The sequence below is a fragment of the Triticum urartu genome, chromosome 3 (assembly GCF_003073215.2).
Source record: "Triticum urartu cultivar G1812 chromosome 3, Tu2.1, whole genome shotgun sequence".
NCBI lineage: Eukaryota > Viridiplantae > Streptophyta > Magnoliopsida > Poales > Poaceae > Triticum > Triticum urartu.
Genome location: NC_053024.1, coordinates 649037838 through 649059717, shown reverse-complemented (window position 1 = coordinate 649059717; position 21880 = coordinate 649037838). Strand labels below are relative to the sequence as shown.

Sequence of the window (21880 nt, the reverse complement as noted above, 5' to 3'; positions counted from 1 at the left end):
CTCAATGCTTGCTTGGTGGGGTTGGTTGGTCTAACTAAAACAAGTTAGACTTGAGACAAACCCAAAACTTCAATTATTTAAATCAGAGGTAGTTTTTGATATTGCAGACATGGATACTTTTTTCAATAAACTTGATCAACATTCATGAAGATTGACTTAAAAAATACAATGTGCACCAAGCAAAATTTAGAGCTCGATACTAAGATATTATGAATCCTAAGATATGTTTCACTTAAGCGCCACAATTAATCAGTGCAGGCATGTGATTTTGTCTCTTTTTCCTCTCATGGACGGAGAGGTACTCAGTCAATTTAAGAGACAATATATCCAAAAAGTAATCAAAGTAATTTCTTCGTAAAAATTATGGAACTACACATGAAACAACAAACGGTAGAATTGCATAACAAAGAACTTTGCATCCTAATTACGACAAACTTGTCCAGTCACAAAGTTACAACTTCCAGTTTTCTAATAGAGGCCTCAAACATCGTTCAGGTGTACAGTTGGCAGTTGGCACACATGACTTCATAACATCGAGGAGTACTTTCAAAAGCAGAGCGAATGAAAATTTATATATAGCCTCCCCGCAGTCTGCAACCCGTACTGATAGTACCTGGCTACTTGCAAGTGAACTCAAAAATGCAAAAATACACGACCCTGTGATGAATTTATCACTTCTTTCCGCCTCCAGAAACATTGAACTTGAAGAAGATGATGTCTCCATCCTGCACCACATACGTCTTCCCTTCCTGCCTGTACTTCCCAGCAGCCTGCAATCCATGGCAACGTTGAGTTTAAAGATCAAAAGTAAGGCAACTGATACAGATCTAACATAGACGAGTGTGTGCACACCTTCACAGCAGATTCACTGCCCAGCTCTTTTAGATCTTCAAACTTCATTACCTGATCAAAAAAAGTAGATTTATATATATGAATTATCAAGGTTCCAAATGTGCATACAGTCAAGTAAACAATGCCATAGTACCGGCCATAACAGCGTGCATTTCCAATTTCAAAGCAAAAGTACCAAAATATTATGAAAGAGAAAAAAGGAATGTCGTGTATCATTTTGAACACCGCAAACAGAAATACATCAAGTTAACATAATGAAAGGAGCTTCAGTAAACATCGAGATTTGAAAAAAAAAAACATGCCTAAGCATCATGTACCTTGGGGACAACACTTTGGCATGATGAAGTGCAAATAGTAAGAATAGCAACAGTTAAACTACACTGTCAACTAAGAATGCCACAGTTCAATTATTCCAAATAAAGGAATTGTGTCTAGCTATTTCAGAAAGGACTCTACCTCAGCACATATGAAGCCTCTTTCAAAATCAGTGTGAATTGCACCAGCAGCTTGCGGAGCTTTACTTTGACGTCTGATCTGCCAGCACTTCACCTGAAAAGAGAATTCAAGCTTGTAAGCCAGCAGAAAACTGTCAAATGTATTCAGAAACTCCTATTTGAAACTTAAAACATGAATAGACATCTAAACACTCTAATATATTCCTCCACGTTTAGAACATGAACAGCCAACAAGATGCAACTTTGACCATTATTGTTGATATGTTAGTAAAAAAAGAATTATTTAGAAAAAAAGGATGTTATTTTCATTTGTCAAATCTCATTAAATTCTTTACATACTGATTATGAATGTTATATAAACTTGATTGCACCCCTTATTTTGGAGCAGAGGCAATAACCAATAAATACTGATATACAAAGAACAAGCACATGAATTTTGCACACCAAAACTGTAACAGACTGCTGTTGGACCACCATTTTAGCAAAATAAAGTAAAACATGGCTTACACAACACACATAGTACTAGCACAAAGTAAGCACAATGTAAACATATGAAATGTACCTCGCCGTGACCAGCAGTGAAGAAGTATATGAGATGAATTGCTGCAAAACCAGTCTTGATGATTTTGGGGATCAAACTGTTCACAGTGGTGAAAGATTTAGTATAAATAAATTAAATAGAAAAGGTTGAGCAAGATGCAGAGAGAAATTGTAATGCATGTTACAAATAAATAAAGTTGATTGCTATCTTAATTGTGGTAATCAACTCGGACATAATTATGTTATGGCTTGCCTTGTCGTTTGGTTTTCGGTGCAATATTTAGCAGCTTCATCTTCTGGCATATCCACTAGTTTCTGTTCGAAGGCACAGCTGAAAGGAATAATAGTTTCACCACCATGCTCTTTCACCCTGAATAAGAAATAGTTAGATATTAGCTAATATTCCAATAGGCAATAGCCCCTTCTCATAGGAAATTATGCATATTAGGTTTATGCTAATCATTTAATCAAACACAACATAATCAGATTTAATCAAAATCACAACCACATGAACTTCATATAATCAATTTCTTACTGTGGACAAGAGCCTACAACCATCAGGCCTTCTTTTGTCTCATGGGTTTTTCTCAGTATCATCATGGTGGGTCGGTTCTAGGACTGAGACGGTGACTACCAGGGGTGAGAGTGAGAAGGTTGAGGATGGTGATTAGATCTTTACTGAACTTCTCGTTCAATGCTTAATTGATAACTCACATGAATAGTGCTGGCAGATACCATGTCTAATATATATAGCAGATATATATACCTACCTAACTAAAAGAAGTTCGGTAAAGATCAAATATGTTTACCTTCCTAACTAAACTGATCTCTTTTCCTAACTGAACAGATATACTACTTTGTAACTAGACCTACTGCACTTATCTTGTTCAAGTGGGTACAGTTCACGTGAATAGTAATTCCTGCTTAGTGCTGACAGATACCATGTGGGTACTGTCCACATGAATAGTGCTCCTTAGTGCTGAGTGCTGACACATACCACTGGGACCTGGCCCACTGCCTATGACAATTGCTGGTATTCATATGTAAGAGATCCATAAATTTTGTGAGATTCTACCCTCAAATACAGTAATCAACAAGTCCAAGCATAAACACTGGTTCTCTCTGTGATAACATTTTTCCAATAATAAACCCAATGTGTTTTAAACCAGACAGCTGCTCTACTCAACAAGCAAGTTGGAACGAATATCATATACAACCAGATATAATGATGGAAACTTGAAATGATTTAGCTTCAAAATGATCTATCCTGCTACAGCAATTAGGCTGTACATGAACAGAAGTTCCACAGAAAATTAGCATTCGCAGTTTGAAATGCATGTCGTATAGCATGAGTTTATCTGTAATTCTGCAATAGCCATTAGACTTGGGGTAGAAATAGTACGTACCAAGCATGTATCTTTGGTAGAAACTTGTTCTTTTTTCTCAGGTAATCCTTTTCACTCATGTTCACCTGCACAAAGTAACATACTAGACTAATCAATACAGCTACATTTTACTTTCAAAAAGGATGGTTAGGCCTTTTAGAAGCCATATAAAAGAGAAGGTGCTTTTCTGTTTCAACTACTGATAAAAGTAAGGTCAAATCTAAGGATTAACCCAGTAAATGAGCTACAGTTGTAGCAGAGCGATTAATGTCCATTTGGCATGATTACTCAAGCTGAACGTGGGATAATTCCAGATATCAAAGAGATATTTTCTCTTGCTGCTAATATAAATATAATTTCAAGTGATGTATGCGCAGCAGCTATTAGTTATATGTACCATCATATAACGAGTACATCAGTAGGTTTTTCAAGTAGAGAATTTATGCTTCCCATTTCATTTCCCTCTCCAACAGGTGAGCAATAATCATATGAAAGTGAAAAGTAATATCTAATCTTCATAAACCCTTCTACAGCACACCACCCCTATATTCCTATTAGGGACCCTGATGTGCCTTTTGGGTCCAAAAAAAAGTAAGAATCCATATGGAAACATCATATATCTTGGGATTTCCTTACTTCACTAGTTCACTTAAACTCTAATGACACTTCTTGCATACTTTGCTTTGGTTCTTGCTCACGCATGGAAGTGCAACTTTAACAATTGCTTCAACTATTACAGACTTGCAGTGCCTTACAGTGGAGTGGAATAAAACTGGCATATGGAACTAAAAAGGTTCCCCTATTCTACTGCTATAGCAAGAAGCATGCAATAGTTTTTTCTAGTTATGTTTCCTGTGATCAGATAAAACTCAGTTAATTGTCTACAGAGCATGCACTTATTGCTAATCATACAAATGCCGAGAGTATGGCGTATCGATTACCAGTCGCCCGTCAGTTCTGTAATGGCTCAAAATAAATGTTGGAAAGCAGAAGTAGACAGACAGCAACAACAAAACAGAGGGGAAAACAAAGCTGGGTTAATGTAACATTGATTGAAATTCCGGACTAAATATGGGATGCCACTAAATTATAGATGGAAATGCTGGTAAAGAAGTTCAAGCAACAAGCATGTAACTATAATTAATCAAATGATGTCATTGTGCTAATATAAAGTTCAAACAACAAGCCTGTACATATTAATCAAATGAGACCATTCTTCCAATCCAAATAAGTAAAAATTACCAAATAAACAACTGGCTTAGCAGTAAGCAGCTGAAAGGTATTCAAGATCTCAATTTCAGCAGCTTTCCATTCTCCTAAACGTAGGTCTTTCCCGTCTTGAAGATGTGTCATGATCTGTTATAAGGGAAAGTTGAAACTAAATTACCGATTAATCATTTAATCTACCAACAAAAGTTGAAACTAAATTTCAATAGTTCATGAGATCTAACTGATTGATAGAAATGAAGCAAAACTGCAAAACTGCAGAGCTGTGAAACATGCCCTACCCTCTGACATAATTCATGGTCTATCTTAAGTTGCTTGTCATTGCTCCTCTTCATTGCCTTCTCAAGGTCATCAATTTTAGCCTGCACAAACTCTATATCCTACAGAAATGCAACAGAACCTTGTTACAACTAGGTTAACAACTGGTTAAGTTGACAAACAAATCAAGCAGAACTCAAACGAAACCTTGAGCCTCAGTTCTTGAGTAATAGTTTCCAAATCACGAACAGGATCAACTGTATCATCAATATGGGTGATTTCCGTGTCTTCAAATGCTCCTAAAAATCATACCATACTATCAGTTACAGATACAGCAAAAGATTCTATTACATGAACACCTAGCGCGTAATTGGTTTGGTGCCAAAAATTGGCATATTGGCCACTAATTGGTGGGTTACCAAGTTTTCTTGTCTATGAAACATAAAGTTGCCAATATTTGGCAAGTCTTGGTATTGCCAATGTTTGGCAATGCCAACATTTGGCTATTCTCATTTAGGTCTCCACCAAGACATCCAAAATTTATCACTTTTAACATATAGTCAAAACATAACCAAGGGAACTTTATTAAGAAACATAATACAATAGTTGAATTATAAACATTTTACAATAGAGACATACTCAAGACATGAAAGATTCCATCAACAGCACGTATATGGGATAAGAAGGCATTGCCCAGACCCTCCCCTGCACTTGCTCCTCTAACAAGCCCGGCTATGTCGTTGATTTCCAGATATGCAGCCACCTGCAGAGAATAACAAGAGTCACTATACATCTGAAACATAAGCCAAGAAGCTGCAGATTACTGTAGAAGTGTAAAGCAGAGAAAAGAAACAAACCTCACTCTTTGGCTTGAAAAGTTGGCAAAGATAGTCAAATCGCTCATCCGGAACATGTACCCGTGCCTCATTTGGTTCAATGGTACAGAATGGGAAGTTCTCAGCCGGGATGGACAACTTTGTTACTATGTTGAAGAAAGTTGATTTGCCAACATTGGGTAACCCAACCTGCATGAAACATCAATAGTAAAATTCATATCTCCTCTTATTCCTCTACTTGGCTACAGCAGAACAAGTAGTGCGCCAATCAACATTCAACAGAAGAGTAGTCCATTATGATTTATGATGAAATCTGAGATCGAATAAAGGATACAAGGGCAAGTACTGTTAAACACCATCAATGCAACTAGAGAAGTGCGGTAGTGGCAACTCATGAAACTTGTTGAACAGCAGTCCATAGTAACATGATAATTGTGTCCAAGCAAACCGAGTTACATACATAAAACTATAACACGTCCTACTCCTACTAGCATGTAGCGACTAAGATTTAAGCAGGGATGACGTTTCATATGTTACTATTCCACAGAGACAGCAAAGAGATCAACCGCCACCGCCACCGCCACCGCACCCACCAAGTAAGCAACGATGAAACCCCTGCGAGCACTCGCTAGAACGCGGGAGAACGTGGGGAATCCGCGGGAGGGGGGAGAAGAGGGGAGCGTACGATTCCGATCTTGAGGTGGGAGGAGAAGCGGCCGAGGATGGGGCGCTCCGCCGGCTCGCCGTCCTTCTTCGACGCCTTGGGCGGCATCGAGCTCGGCTCCGCTGCGGCGAGGTGGTGTGCTGGGGTCTGGAGAGGAGTCTGGGGATGGGCTAGCGTGTGTGGGAGATAGAGAGAGAGATGTGGGCTGGCCGGCTAGGGTTTTTGGTGGGAAGTGGTAGTTGCGGCGAGCTGAGAGGAGTCTGGGGATGGGCTCAAACCTGGCCATATGGGTTGTGCCTCGCGGGCCGGCCCATGGACTCGGAATTTCAGCCCGACATGTGCCCAGCACGGCACGCGATTAAAAGGGTCGGGCTGGTCTTTGGCCCGCTATGGAACAAGGTCGAGCCCAGAAGCCGAGCATTAAGGTCGGGCACGATACTACCCTTTTAGGGCTGGCAAGACAAGGTCCTCACCCGGCACGCGGCGGCACGATGGGGGATGCGGGAAGACAGGAGGGTCATCCAACAATGATAAAAAGAAGCATCTCTGTGATGTAAAAACCATCGTTTTAGGACACTTTGGGTCAAAAACAGGGCTCCACGTGATGCAAAATTCTTTTGGGTAGCCTCAATTTTTGCCCCCAACCGCTACATATTTGGAGTGTTATACCTGCTGCCGCATAATCAAAATGTACTCGTGCCAAAGCCAATTGTCGTGCAGAAGTTTCCCCATCTCCACTTAACATCCATTTTTGGCTGAAAAAAGTTTTAACTTGACAATATTGGATTTTACTTCTTTATATTTTTTTTATATCATGGAGCTCAACATAATTGTTTAAGTGAGAAGCAACGTCTTCATTATAAGAACCATATAATTGTTCTTTCATTAGTCGTTACCAAGTTCAACAAAGCAGTCTTAATTTTGTAAGACTCAGCACTAGTAGCTAGTGGACCAATACGTTTGTTAATGAAATCATCATTCTTACTACTCGTAAATCCACAAAGTTTGGTGTTTTGAGCAGAAGTAGACATGATTTCAAGCCTAAAACAAACTAACTTCTTGCTAGAATTTAAATATTTTTGTGTGTTTTTTGAATTTTTTCGAAAGTGAAAAAACAAAAAAAAAACTACTAAGGTAAAGTAACTAAGCAAGATATATAACAAGAAAGTAAAGTAAAGGAGTGTAGGACATATGGTAATAATCAAAGACTCCCTCACAACAACGCCAGAAAAAACTTGCCTCCTCTAATCTAGGAAGCGTCCACCCCCCCCCCCCCCCCCCCAATTCAGAGTTTTGTAGGCAAGCAACAATTTTCCTAAGTGGATGGCCTTAAGGTTTGATAAACCGGTAGAAGCTCACACAATTACAGAACTTGTCTCAGCACCCAACGAAACTAGTAAAATTGTTAGTCTTACTATCCATGCTGTTATCAGGATTAAAGCAACTCGTGTTCGAAAGAAGTGATTAAAGTAAGAGAAATAAAATCAAGGAATTGTAAAAAAAAAGTCTGGTTAAACTTGAAAGCAATAGGGGTGGATAAACTGGGATCCATAATTTCACAAGCGGCATCTCTTCAATAAAAGATAACACGGTGGGGTGAGAAAATTACAATTAGTATCGATTAAACTGTAATTTTTAAGAGTATGATTATGTTGTTGGAGATATGTCTTAGAGGCAATCATGTGATGATAATATTTCCGTATGTATTTATTAGTTATTTGGAATATCCTTGAACATCATCAATGATATGTATCAATAAGTATGTGACTTGTTTGTGAAACTATGTATTGTATGACGGATGTTCTAATGATCCCTAGTTGATAAGGTTATGCGGACACATACCGTTCAACTAGTGTATACGATTCGGTCGATGACTATGTTTCACAATTCATGGGTATAGAGATGCGAAACCGATAGTATGGACTCTGGGATGGAGATCACAAAGTCGGACAAAACCACTTTCAGATGCCATGAGCAAGCCACCAACGATTCCGAACTTTGCCAGCGCGGACCAAGAGAACTGCAAAGCCCTATTACACTAAGACGACCGCAACAGGGACATCACATGCTCTCCTGTCGATCTGATCAACCGCCACCGCCACCGCACCCACCAAGTAAGCAACCATGAAACCCTTGCAAGCACTCGCTAGAACCGCGGGAGAACGTGGGGAATCTGCGGGAGGGGGAAGAGGGGAGAGTACGATTCTGATCTTGAGGTGGGAGGAGAAGCGGCCGAGGATGGGGCGCTCCGCCGGCTCGTCGTCCTTCTTCGACGCCTTGGGCGACATCGGGCGAGGCTCCGCTGCGGCGAGGGGGTGTGCTGGGGAGGAACCCGCCTATGACAACCAGTCAGCAACACACATCGACGGCCAAGCAGCTTCTACTTTGTCAACGAGCAAGAAAGAGCCGGGCATGTGCCGAACAAGCGTCGGAAGGGACTACCCATCTCGTGTCATCATCACCACGAAGGCCCGCCTCAGCAGATCCGACTTTAGAAAGAACGAGTGAGGCACGGTGACCCCTTAAACACGCCGAATAAAACCGACTACCAAAACTCAATCACAACTCACCCGAAGTCACCATTGTTGCCACGCGAAAGCTGCGCACAACCAGCCACATTATCGGAGGGACACCTACCGACCGCATTGTCATGAGCGTCTAGCACATGAAGGGCGTGAAGGGAATCGAGAGGTCTCTTCAAGACGATGCTCCGGAAAGGGAAGCGACGATGCCAACATCATGACCCGACCCAACTGAGCCTTAGGATTTTACCCGAAGAACTGATCTGAGGGTGTGCCAGAGATCAGTGGCGGATCTAGGACCCAGGCCGGGGGGGCCTGGGCCCTGGGCGTGAGGAATGCACACTTCCTTCAATATAGCATGAATGGCACTCTAGCGTCACTGTAGATGCATTGTAGCTGGCCTAGGGTCCGGGGCTTAGCCCAATCCTGGGTTCGCCCCTGCCGGAGATGAACTCCACATCGGCGCCTCCAAGGAGGTGAAATGACGCCCAAGGACATCGACGTCGCCGGTCGGCAAGAGCTCGACAAGTTCACCAGGAGCACCGCCTAACACGAGATACCCATGCATCACACCTCCACTAGCCCACACACTCGCGTCATGACCATACAAGAGCCGCCACAAACCTCATCGCCAGCCAAAAACCGACCCAGCAGACTCCAGCAAACCGGATTTGCACGAGATAGACCAGATCTAGCGTCCCACCGTTGTTGCACCGCATCTGCAGCCACGCGGACGACCTACGCAGGAATGACCTCTAGAGAGAGGGAAAAAGGGGTGCCACCCCCACCCCATCTCGCAGGGAAAGAGTAGTCAGGGCAGAGCCATGGAGGTCGTCGACAAAGTTGTCGCAGCCGCCATCCGGGCTTAACCCGAAGGCCTCCTTCGACAGGGATGAGGGGAGGAGGTGGGGATCGCAAGGAAAGATGGTTAGCTGTTTTCTTACATTTCAAAAGTCATTGTTGGGATTTTTTTCTGGCAAGACTCTCTGTCCTAAAATAGTGTTTTTTTCAATGCCAAAACTTGCAAAGTTTGAGCAAGTTCATAGAAAAAGTTATCAACATCTAGGATACCTGATCAATACCATAAGATTCAACATTATATTTTCATATGGTCTCTCCGTTCCAAAACAATCCAAGTCATAGATTTGTCATAAGTCCAACTTGCTCTAGTTTGACCAACTCTATAGAAAAATATGCTAAGATTTACAACACCAAATACTGATAATATTGAAATATGATTTCATGAGACTAACTTGTGTTGTACAGGTTAATCTATGTTTCCATAGACTTGGTCAAACTAAAACAAGTTTGACTTGAGACAAACCCAAAACTTCAATTATTTGGATCGAAGGTAGTTTTTGATATTGCAGACATGTTTACTTCTTTTAATAAACTTGATGAACATTCATGAAGATTTGCTATAAAAAACAATATGCACCAACTAAAATTTAGAGCTCAATACTAAGATATTATGAACCCTAAGATAAGTTTCACTTGAGCGCCACATTTAATCAGTGCAGGCATGTGATTTTGTCTCTTTTTTTCCTCTCATGGACGGAGAGGTACTCAATCAATTTAAGAGGCAATATATCCAAAAAGTAATCAAAGTAATTTTCTATGTAAAATATTAGTAAGAATTATGGAGCTACACATGCAACAACGGTAGAATTGCATAACAAATAACTTTGCATCCTAATTACGACAAAGTTGTCCAGTCACACGTTACAACTTCCAGTTTTCCGATAGAGCTGAGCAGTTCTAGCTCACGAATGAAAAATTATATTTTTCATCCCTTCCAGTTGGTGCTTATAGCCTCCCCGCAGAGTCTGCAATCAGTACTGATAGTACCTGGCTACTTGCAAGTGAACCCAAAAATGCTAAAATACACGACCCTGTGATGAATTCATCACTTCTTTCCGCCTCCAGAAACATTGAACTTGAAGAAGATGATGTCTCCATCCTGCACCACGTACGTCTTCCCTTCCTGCCTGTACTTCCCAGCAGCCTACAATCCATCAATGGCAAACGGTTGCGTAACTCGTAACATTGAGTTTAAAGATCAAAAGTAAGGCAACTGATGATACAAATCATCTAGCATAGACGAGCTTGTGCACACCTTGACAGCAGATTCACTGCCCAGCTCTTTTAGATCTTCAAACTTCATTACCTGATCAAAAAGAGTAGATTTATATATAAGAATTATCAAGGAATACTTCACGTTAACATAATGAAAGAAGCTTCAGTAAACATCAAGATTTTTTTAAAAACAAGCAATAATTAACTACAAAGTGCAAATAGTAAGCACAGCAACAATTAACTACACTGTCAACTACGAATGCCACAGTTCAATTTATTCCAAATAAAGGAATTGTGTCTAGCTATTTCAGAAAGGACTCTACCTCAGCACAAATGAAGCCTCTTTCAAAATCAGTGTGAATTGCACCAGCAGCTTGAGGAGCTTTAGATTGACGTCTGATCTGCCAGCACTTCACCTGAAAGGAGAATTCAAGCTTATAAGCTAGCAGAAAATTGTCAAATGTATTCAGAAACTCCTACTTGAAACTTCAAACACGAACAGACATCTGAACAACCTAATACATTCCTCCCCGTTTAGAACATAACCAGCCAACAAGATGCAACTTTGACCATTATTATTGATGTGTCAGTAAAAAACAGAATTATGAAAAGAATGATATTATTTCCATTTGTCAAATCTCATTAAATTCTTTCAAAAATGTTAACGCCCACACGTGTGGGCGTTAGCCAACTCGTCCACACGCCTCCATCACCGTCCAGTAACTTCTGCACGAATCTTGGCACGAATTAGCTCATTTTGTATGCCACGTAGGACAACTCGCGTGTGTGGTGTGTGAGAGAGGTCGCCCACACATCCGTTTTACCACACGGAGGGGCCAGTGTGTGGGCGTTTAGCAGTTCGCCCACACACCAGTTTTTCAGTCACGCACAAGGGCTGGTGTGTGGGCGTTTGCCATCTCGCCCACACACCTGCCTCCTCTCCCACACCCAAGCTGCCAGTTGCCATGCGTTTTGCAGTGTACATGGCAACTGCCCTAGTATGATTGCAAGCAGATGGCAACTCTCTTTTTTTACCCGAACATGTCAGTTGCCATATGTTTTGCATGGTACATGGCAAACTGCCCTAGCGTGCACGTAAGCAGATGGCAACTCTTTCTTTTTAAATGGCAACTGCCCTAGCGTGCTTGTGAGCACATGGCAACTCTCCCTTTTACCCAAACATGTTTTTTGCCATGCCTTTTTTTGTAGCGCTACATGGCAACTGCCTAGTGTTAGTAGGTGGCAACTCCTAAAGTTTTGAAATCATGGCAACTGCAGTAGACCAGACCACACATGGCAACAGCTGTAGTTGTCCAAAAAATGGCAATCTGGAACTTTGACCTGAGATGGCAACTGCAGTTGAGCAAACATGGCAACTGTAGTTGTCCGACATGGCAACCGTAGTTCAGCGACATGGCAACTGCACTTAAACGAACATGGACGAGGGTCCGGCCCATGGCAACTGCGGGGCACGCGGTAAAGTGTCACGTGGGGCATGCGGGACCACGAGGTACGAGGCCTAACGTACCGGGCGTGTGGGCTTTATCTATTTCGCCCACACGCACGCGTGTAAGAGGGACCGGGAGGGAAAAAAGAGGCGTGTGTGCGCTAATTGTTTTGCCCACACACAGACGTGTGGGCTGGTCCTCTTAGGCACCACACAGAACGTGTGGGCAGATTCCTTAACGCCCACACGTGTGGCAGTTATCGGCATCCAATTCTTTACATATTGATTGGGGAAGTTAGAAGTTTGATTGCGCCCCTTATTTTGGAGCAGAGGGAATAACGAATAAAGACTGATGATGTATAAAGAAACAAGCATGTGAATTTTGCACGCCAAAAATGTAACAGGCTGATGTAGTACCACCATTTTAGCAAAATGAAGTAAAATGTTGCTTATACAACACATATTACTGGCACAAAGTAAGCACAATGTAAACATATAAATGTACCTCGTCGTGACCAGCTGTGAAGAAGTATATGAGATGAATTGCTGCAAAACCAGTCTTGATGATTTTGGGGATCAAACTGTTCACTTTGGTGAAAGATTTAGTATAAATAAATTAAACAGAAAAAGTTGAGCAATATGCAAAGAGAAGATGCAATGCACGTTATAAATAAATAAACTTGATTGCTAGTTTAGACTACAAAAACGTCTTATATTTCGGTACAAAAGTAGTATCTTAATTGTGGTAACAACTCAGCCACAATATGCTACATGACTTGCCTTGCTGTCTGGTTTTCGGCGCAATATTTAGCAGCTTCATCTTCTGGCATATCCACTAGTTTCTGTTCAAAGGCACAGCTGAAAGGAATAATAGTCTCACCACCGTGTTCTTTCACCCTGAATAAGAAATAGTTAGGTATTAGCTAATATTCCAATACCCCCTTCTTGTAGGAAATTATGCATATTAGGTTTATGCTAATCAAACACAAAATCATCAGATTTGATCAAAATCACAACCATATGAACTACATATAATCAATTTCTTACTGCGGGCAAGAGCCTATAGCATACTTCAGAAAATACAATCAGTATCATGGTGGGTCGGTTCTAGGACTGAGACGGTGAGTACCAGGGGTGAGGGAGGGAAGTTTGAGGGTGGTGATCAGATCTTTACCGAACCTCTCGTTCAATGCTTAATTGATATGGTCGTGCCCCTATTATAGGAAAGACTCCAATTGATGCTGAAAGCATATATCACAACTTTCCTAATCAAAACGATATATTTATCTTCCAAACTAAACTGATCTCCTTTCCTAACTAAACAGATATACTCCCTCCGTCCCAAATTAAGTGACTTGACTTTGTACTAACTTTGTACTAAAGCTAGTACAAAGTTGAGTCACTTATTTTGGGACAGAGGGAGTACTTTGTAACTAAAAGACCTACTGTCCTTATCTTGTTCAAGTGGGTACAGTTCACGTGAATAGAAACTCCTGCTTAGTGCTGACAATACTCCTTAGCGCCGAGTGCTGACACATACCACTGGGACCTGACTCACTGCCAATGACATTTGCTGGTATTCATATGTAAGCGATCAACAAATTGTGTGATATTCTACCCTCAAATACAGAAATCACCAAGTCCAAGCGTAAACATTGGTTCTCTCTGACAGCAATTTTTCAATAATAAACCCAATGTGTTAAATCAGATAGCTTATGTACTCAACAAGCAAGTTGGAACAAATATCATATACAACGAGATATAATGATGGAAACTTGAAACGATCTAGCTTCAAAATGACCTATCCTGCTACATCAATTAGACTGTACATAAACAGAAGTTCCACAGAAAATCGGCATTCACAGTTTGAACTGCATTCTGTATAGCATGAGTTCATCTGCTATAGCCATTAGACTTGGGGTAGAAACAATACCAAGCATGTATCTTTGGTAGAAACTTGTTCTTTTTCCTCAGGTAGTCCTTTTCACTCATGTTCACCTGCACAAAATTAACATACTAGACTTAGAAGCCCTATAAAGAAAAGGTGAATTTCTGTTTCAACTACTGACAGAAGGTCAAATCAAAGGATTAACCCAGTAAATGAGCTAAAGTTAGCAGAGCGATTAATGTCCATTTCACAGGATTACTCAAGCTGAACGTGGGATAATTCCAGACATCAGACATATTTCCTCTTGCTGTTAATATAAATTTAGTTTCAAGTGATGCATGCACAGCAGCTATATGCACCATCATATAACGCGTAAATCAGTAGGTTCTCCAAGTAGGATTAATGCTTCCCATTTCATTTCCATCTCCAACCAGTAAGTAATATCTAATCTTCACAAGCCCTTTCTACAGCACACCATCCCTATATTCCTATTAGGGATCCTGATGTGCCTTTTGAACCGAAAAAAGGGAAGAATCCATATGGAAACATCATATATCTTGGGATTTTGGCACCTCTTGCATACTTTGGTTCTTGCTCATGCATGGAGGTGCAACTTTAACAATTGCTTCAACTATTACTCCCTCCATTCCTAAATATAAGTCATTTTAGAGATTTCAATAAGGATTACATATGGATGTATATAGACATATTTTAGAGTGCAGATTCACTCATTTTGCTCTGTATGTAGTCCGCGTTGGAATCTCTAAAAAGACTTATATTTAGGAACGGAGGGAGTACAGAATTGCAGTGCCTTACAGTGGAATAAAACTGGCATGTGGAACTATAAAGGTTCCCCCACTCTAATGCAATACCAAGAAGCATGCAATAGTTTTTGTAGTTATGTTTCCAGTGATCAGACTAAAATCAGTTAATTGTCTATGTAGCATTCACTTCTTGCTAATTATACAAATACCAAGAGTATGGCAGATCGATTACCAGTCACCCGTCAGTTCTGTAATGGTCCAAAATTAATGTTGGAAAGCAGAAGTAGACAGGCAGCAATAACAAAACAGACAAAACAAGCAAAGCCGGGTTAATGTCACATTGATTGAACCCTAAAAAACATCACATTGGTTGAAATTCCGCATTAAATATGGGATGCCACTAAATTCTAGATGGCCATGCTGGTAAAGAAGTTCAAGCAACAAGCATGTAACTATAATTAATCAAATGATGTCATTGCTAATAAAAAGTTCAAGCAACAAAGCCTGTACATATTAATCAGATGAGACCATTCTTCCAATCCAAATAAGTAAAACTTACCAAATAAACAACTGGCTTAGCAGTAAGCAGCTGAAAGGCATTCAAGATCTCAATTTCAGCAGCTTTCCATTCTCCTAAACGTACGTCTTTCCCGTCTTGGAGATGTGTCATGACCTGTTATAAGGGAAAGTTGAAACTAAATTACCGATCAATCTACCGAATAAAGAACGATATACCAGTAAAGAAATTCCAATTGTTCATGAGATCTAACTGATTGATAGAAATGAAACAAAAGTGCAAAACAGCAGAGCTGTAAAACATGCCCTACCCTCTGACATAATTCATGGTCTATCTTAAGTTGCTTGTCATTGCTCCTCTTCATTGACTTCTCAAGGTCATCAATTTTAGCCTGCACAAACTCTATATCCTACAGAAGGAAGTGCAACAGAAAACCTTGTTACAGCTAGGTTAACAGTTGTTTAAGTTGACGAACAAATCAAGCAAAAGTCAAACGAAACCTTGAGCCTCAGTTCTTGACTAATAGTTTCCAAATCACGAACAGGATCAACTGTATCATCAATATGAGTGATTTCCGTGTCTTCAAATGCTCCTAAAATCATACCACACTATCAGCTACAGATACAGCAAAAGATTCTATCACATTAAAACCTAGAGCGTGATTGGTTTGGTGCCAAAAATTGGCATGCCAATATTTGGCATTGTGCCAAATATTGATTACTAATTAGTTGGTTACCAAGTTTTCTTGTCTATCAAACATAAAGTTGCCAATATTTGGCAAGTCTTGGTATTGCCAATATTTGCAATGCCAACATTTAGTCTTCTCAGTTAGATCTCCACCAAGATATCCAAAATTTTCACTTTTAATATACAGTATATAATACAGATAAGAATAGCCAAGGGAACTTTATTAAGAAGCATAATTCAATAGTTGAATCATAAACATTTTACAATAGAGACATACTCAAGACATGAAAGATTCCATCAACAGCACGTATATGGGATAAGAAAGCATTGCCCAGACCCTCCCCTGCACTTGCTCCTCTAACAAGCCCGGCTATGTCGTTGATTTCCAGATATGCAGCCACCTACAGAGAATAACAAGAGTCACTATACATCTGAAACATAAGCCAAGAAGCTGCAGATTACTGTAGAAGTGTAAAGCAGAGAGAAGAAACAGACCTCACTCTTTGGCTTGAAAAGTTGGCAAAGATAGTCAAATCGCTCATCCGGAACATGTACCCGTGCCTCATTTGGTTCAATGGTACAGAATGGGAAGTTCTCAGCCGGGATGGACAACTTTGTTACTATGTTGAAGAAAGTTGATTTGCCAACATTGGGTAACCCAACCTGCATGAAACATCAATAGTAAACTTCATATCTCATTCTTATTCCTCTAAATGGCTACAGCAGAACAAGTAGTGCGCCAATCAACATTCAACAGAAGAGTAGTCCATTATGATTTATGATGAAATCTGAGATCGAATAAAGGATACAAGGGCAAGTACTGTTAAACACCATCAATGCAACTAGAGAAGTGCAGTAGTGGCAACTCATGAAACTTGTTGAATAGTACTACTAGTGCATAGTAACATGCTAATGGTGTCCAAGCAGACTGAGTTACATAGATAAAACTACAATTCGTCCTGCTTCTATTAGCATGTAGTGACTTAAGATTTAAGCAGGGATAACATTTCATATGTTACACAGAGACAGCAAAGAGATCTATTCTAGAAGTAGTGAAGTAAATGGGGCGCATTCTGAGCCTGAATTGGGGTACAGATCCGACACTAGAACAGTTCCCTCGATATGTTTCCCCAACTCGCACTATGCGGCCCACCGAAACATATAAACTAGAACAACAAAATCATGGAATCCATGAGATCTGCACCAGGTTACAAGCCACGAGCTAGCCACCAGCGATTCCGAACTTCGCCAGCGCGGACCAAGAGAACTCCAAAGCCCTATTACACTAAGCCGACCGCAACAGGGACATCACATGCTCTCCTGTCGATCCGATCAATCGCCACCAAACCCACCAAGTAACGCAACCATGAAACCCCTGCGAGCACTCGCTAGAACGCGGGAGAACGTGGGGAATCCGCGGGAGGGGGGAGAAGAGGGGAGCGTACGATTCCGATCTTGAGGTGGGAGGAGAAGCGGCCGAGGATGGGGCGCTCCGCCGGCTCGGCGTCCTTCTTCGATGCCTTGGGCGGCATCGGGCTCGGCTCCGCTGCGGCGAGGTGGTGTGCTGGGGAGGAATCTGGGGATGGGCTAGCGTGTGTGGGAGAGAGAGAGATGTGGGCTGGACGGCTAGGGTTTTTGGTGGTAAGTGGTAGTTGCGGCGAGCTGAGAAGAACCGGGCACGGGTTTATCACGTGTAGGATGGGTTGTGCCTCGCGGGCCGGCCCATGGGCTCGGAATTTCAGTCCGACATGTGCTGGACACGGCATGCGATTAAAAGGGTCGGGTGTTAGCAGGAACACTTGGATATGACAATGGTTATGCTGTTAGTAGTCGTGATAGGAGTGGTGGAATCGGTTTGTTCTGAAACAATGCAATAAATTAGAGTTTTTGGGTTATTCTGATTATCACCTTCACTGCTCGGTCCTTGAACAGGGTGATGCTCCTTGGAGATTAACTGTAGTTTATGGTGAAGCTCAAACTCACCTGAGATACAAGACTTGGGATACTTTGAAAAACATCAGTTCTTTGAGCAGTCTCACATGGCTCTGTGTTGGGGACTTCAATGAAGTGCTACGTCCGGATGAGCATGTGGGTGTTGGGCAGCGTAGCAACGCGCAAATACAAGCTTTCCGAGATGCTGTTGATGTTTGCATGTTGCTGGACATTGGATATTCTGATATTCCATGGACTTTTGAAAAGAAGGTAACGGGAGGAACTTTTACAAGGGTGCGCCTTGACAGAGCCATGGTGTCGGCTGAGTGGCAAGCACGCTTCCCGCTGGCTGATCTTACACACCTTGTAGCCGCAACATCAGATCATAGCCCGATTTTGGCCAGGTTGAATACGGACCAGAGAAGTAGGCATAGTGCGGGTTCCTTCAAGTATGAGGTCATGTGGGAGGGCCATGAGTCATGGAACAGCATGATAGCTGAAACGTGGGATGCGCATGGAGCTGCCGGCAGGGTGGAAGAGCTCAAAGCTAAGCTAGCTGCGGTTTCACGTGATTTGGGTCGATGGAACAGAGACACGTTTGGGAGCGTCCGCAATGAGATAAAACAGCTCAAGGACGAACTTGGAAAGCTTAGGGCGGACGCTAGCCGTACCGCGCCAACGCATGTTGAAATGAAAATCAATGAGACGCTTGTGGAGCTGTATCACAGGGAGGAAATAATGTGGAGACAGAGATCACGGGTGCAGTGGCTTACATCTGGTGATAGGAACACCAAGTTTTTTCACTTACGTGCAAGTATCCGGCGTAATAAGAATATGATCAAGGCGTTGCAAAACTCGATAGGGGTTAGCACTGATGATCCGGAGGAGTTAAAGGCTATGGTAAATGATTTCTATAAGAATCTGTACACTTCGGAGGGGGTTAGCGACATGGAGAGAGTTTTAAACTGTGTCCCAACCAAAGTCTCGGCGGAGATGAACGACATGTTGTGTGCCCCCTACTCAAACGAGGAGGTTAAGGCGGCCTTATTTCAGATGTTCCCAACAAAGGCGCCCGGTCCTGACGGCTTTCCGGCACACTTCTATCAGAGACACTGGGAGTTATGTGGGACAGAGGTGACAACTGCTGTTTTGAGGATTGTGAGAGGGGAAGAAACACCGGAGAGTATAAACGACACCATCCTCGTTTTGATCCCTAAGGTAACAAATCCTTCCATCTTGTCACAATTTAGGCCTATTAGCCTTTGCAATGTCCTATACAAAATTGCATCTAAGGTCATTGCAAACAGGCTGAAGCAAATTCTGCCGGAGATCATATCTGAGGAACAATCAGCTTTCGTCCCAGGCAGGCTTATAACGGATAATATCATCAGTGCTTATGACTGTCTTCATTTTATGAAGCGCAGCAAAGCGAAGGCTAACAGTTATTGTGCTCTTAAGCTGGATATGATGAAGGCATATGACAGGTTGGAGTGGGACTATTTGGAGGCAATAATGGGAAAACTGGGCTTTGTTGCGCCCTGGATAAAAACTGTCATGGCCATGGTCCGGTCTATTTCCTTTTCAGTTCTCTTTAATGGACAAAAGCTTGATCAATTTGTACCAAGCAGAGGTATAAGGCAGGGAGATCCGATATCCCCTTACCTTTTCTTAATTGCAGCGAAGGGCCTTTCGTGCCTCCTGAAAACCAGTTCTTCGTCATCAAACATTGTAGGATTAAAGGTGGCACCTACGGCCCCAGCCGTGAACCATCTTCTTTTCGCAGATGACAACCTGCTGCTTTTAAGTCAGGGAATGAGGGGGTAGTAGCGGTATCAAACCTACTGGATACATACTGTTTGGCATCAGGACAGAGGATAAATCACGATAAGTCATCAATCTTTTTCAGCAGAGGATGCCCACAATAGGTCAGAGATGATATGAAAAATATCCTGAATGTGCAAAATGAGTCACTCAGTGACAGGTACCTAGGTATGCCAACCGAGGTCGGTCACTCGAAGAATGGGACATTCAAGTACTTGCGGGATCGTGTATGGGAAAAGGTGAGAGGGTGGATGGAAAAACTCTTATCCTCCACAGGGAAAGAAGTTCTAATCAAGGCGGTTGCTCAGGCAATCCCAGTTTACTCCATGGCATGTTTCCGTCTTCCTCGGGGCCTATGTGAAAGTGTTACTTCGCTAATCAGACAGTTCTGGTGGGGGAGCAAACAAGGAAAACAGAAGCCTAGCTGGGTGGCTTGGGACGTGATGACTTTACCGAAGAACCTAGGAGGTCTTGGTTTTAGAGACATGGAGATGTTTAACTTGGCGCTTTTAGCTCAGCAGTCATGGCGTATGTTGCAAAATCCACTGTCTTTAAGCGCGAGGATCCTGAAAGCAGTCTACTATCCTCATAGAGACATCTTTGGTGCATCCCTGGGATCACACCCCTCGCAGATTTGGCGAGTTGTCCTCGATGGCCGGGACATAATGGTGCAAGGTTTGGTTCGTAGAATTGGAGATGGAGAATCAACCAAAATTTGGGAGGACAACTGGTTGCCGAGATCACATGCAAGGAGGCCAATTGCTTGCTTAGTTGATGACCCACCAAGGCTGGTGGCTGAATTGATTGACCACGCATCGTCTACCTGGAACGAAAACTTGGTGCGCTCGGTGTTCATACCGTTAGATGCAGAGGCCATCCTACAAATTCCCCTATGTACAAGACAGGTTGATGACTTTTGGGCTTGGGCCGAGGAGCGAAAGGGTTTCTTTTCAGTCCGTTCAGCATACCGGATGATTCAACGAACGAAGTTAAGTCGGGAAGCATGGTTGTACGAGAAGGGCGGCTCCTCCGACTCCCAAGTTGCCGAGCAAGGATGGACTGATCTATGGCGGATCAGGGTCCCATCTAAGCTGAAGTTTTTCTTGTGGAGACTAGCTAGAAACTCGATCCCTACAGCTGCACTTCTCCACCACAGGAACATGTCATCTTCCAGGGCTTGTTGCTTATGTGGGTCTATGGATACTTGGCGTCACGCTTTTGTGAATTGCTCGGTATCTAGGAGCACTTGGGCACTGTCATCGGATGCTGTTTTGGACAGGCTGAGCACATGTAGAGAAGAAAATCCAAAGAAGTGGATGTTTGTCATGCACGAAGCTCTCAACCAGGATGATTTTCTTGCGTTTGTGGTTACCCTCTGGGCACTATGGAATTCATGAAGAAAGGCCATGTACGAGGATATCTTCGAAACCCCTTTCACTATTCACAGTTTTGTTACATCTTATATAGCAGAGCTAAGGGCACTACATCAGCCAGGAGGGGTTGGCAGAGGGGCGGCCCAACGCAGGCCAAATCATTGGCTTGCACCTCCGGAGGGATTATCCAAAGTCAATGTAGACGCAACAGTGGGAAGATTGAATGGAGTAGTGGCAGCAGTCTGTAGAGACCGAGATGGTGTTTTCATGGGAGCATCGGCAGTGGTATTTCCAAACCTGTCAGACCCCGGTGTCCTAGAGACACTCGCAATCAGGGAGGCCCTGGCACTCGGGGAGGATCTCTACGCCAGAAGGATTCATGTTGCATCGGATTGCAAGGTGGCCGTTGACGATATTCACCATTTATACGAAGGGAGCTACGGTGCAATTGTGCATGAGATCATGCAATATAGATTATCTTTTGAAACTTGTAATATTATTCACGAATTTAGGAGCTCGAATATCGAGGCTCGCAAACTAGAAAAGCACGCTTTATCTCTCGGAGTTGGCCGCCATGCTACGCTGTAAACATTGTGACGGAGTAATAAAGCTTTGCAGTTTGTCTCAAAAAAATTT

General features: G+C 42.3%; 2 protein-coding genes across 2 annotated transcripts; both read right to left on the bottom strand.

Annotated features, from left to right (window-relative positions):
• Positions 1–376: 376 nt before the first annotated feature.
• On the bottom strand, positions 377–6440 carry LOC125545686 (obg-like ATPase 1). The gene is made up of 12 exons (XM_048709710.1): positions 6239–6440; positions 5575–5742; positions 5357–5480; positions 4925–5016; positions 4741–4839; positions 4475–4588; positions 3254–3318; positions 2101–2217; positions 1870–1945; positions 1309–1401; positions 853–903; positions 377–770 (listed from the first exon to the last, which is right to left on the bottom strand). The coding sequence occupies exons 1-12, from the start codon at positions 6323–6325 to the stop codon at positions 672–674; spliced, it is 1185 nt and encodes a 394-aa protein (XP_048565667.1). The 5' UTR covers positions 6326–6440; the 3' UTR covers positions 377–671.
• Positions 6441–10338: 3898 nt separating this feature from the next.
• Positions 10339–17789, bottom strand: LOC125545685 (obg-like ATPase 1). The gene is made up of 12 exons (XM_048709709.1): positions 17564–17789; positions 16614–16781; positions 16396–16519; positions 15932–16023; positions 15742–15840; positions 15474–15587; positions 14196–14260; positions 13043–13159; positions 12768–12843; positions 11139–11231; positions 10856–10906; positions 10339–10744 (listed from the first exon to the last, which is right to left on the bottom strand). Exons 1-12 carry the CDS (start codon positions 17648–17650, stop codon positions 10646–10648), a joined length of 1185 nt encoding a protein of 394 aa, XP_048565666.1. The 5' UTR covers positions 17651–17789; the 3' UTR covers positions 10339–10645.
• Between the last annotated feature and the right edge of the window lie 4091 nt (positions 17790–21880).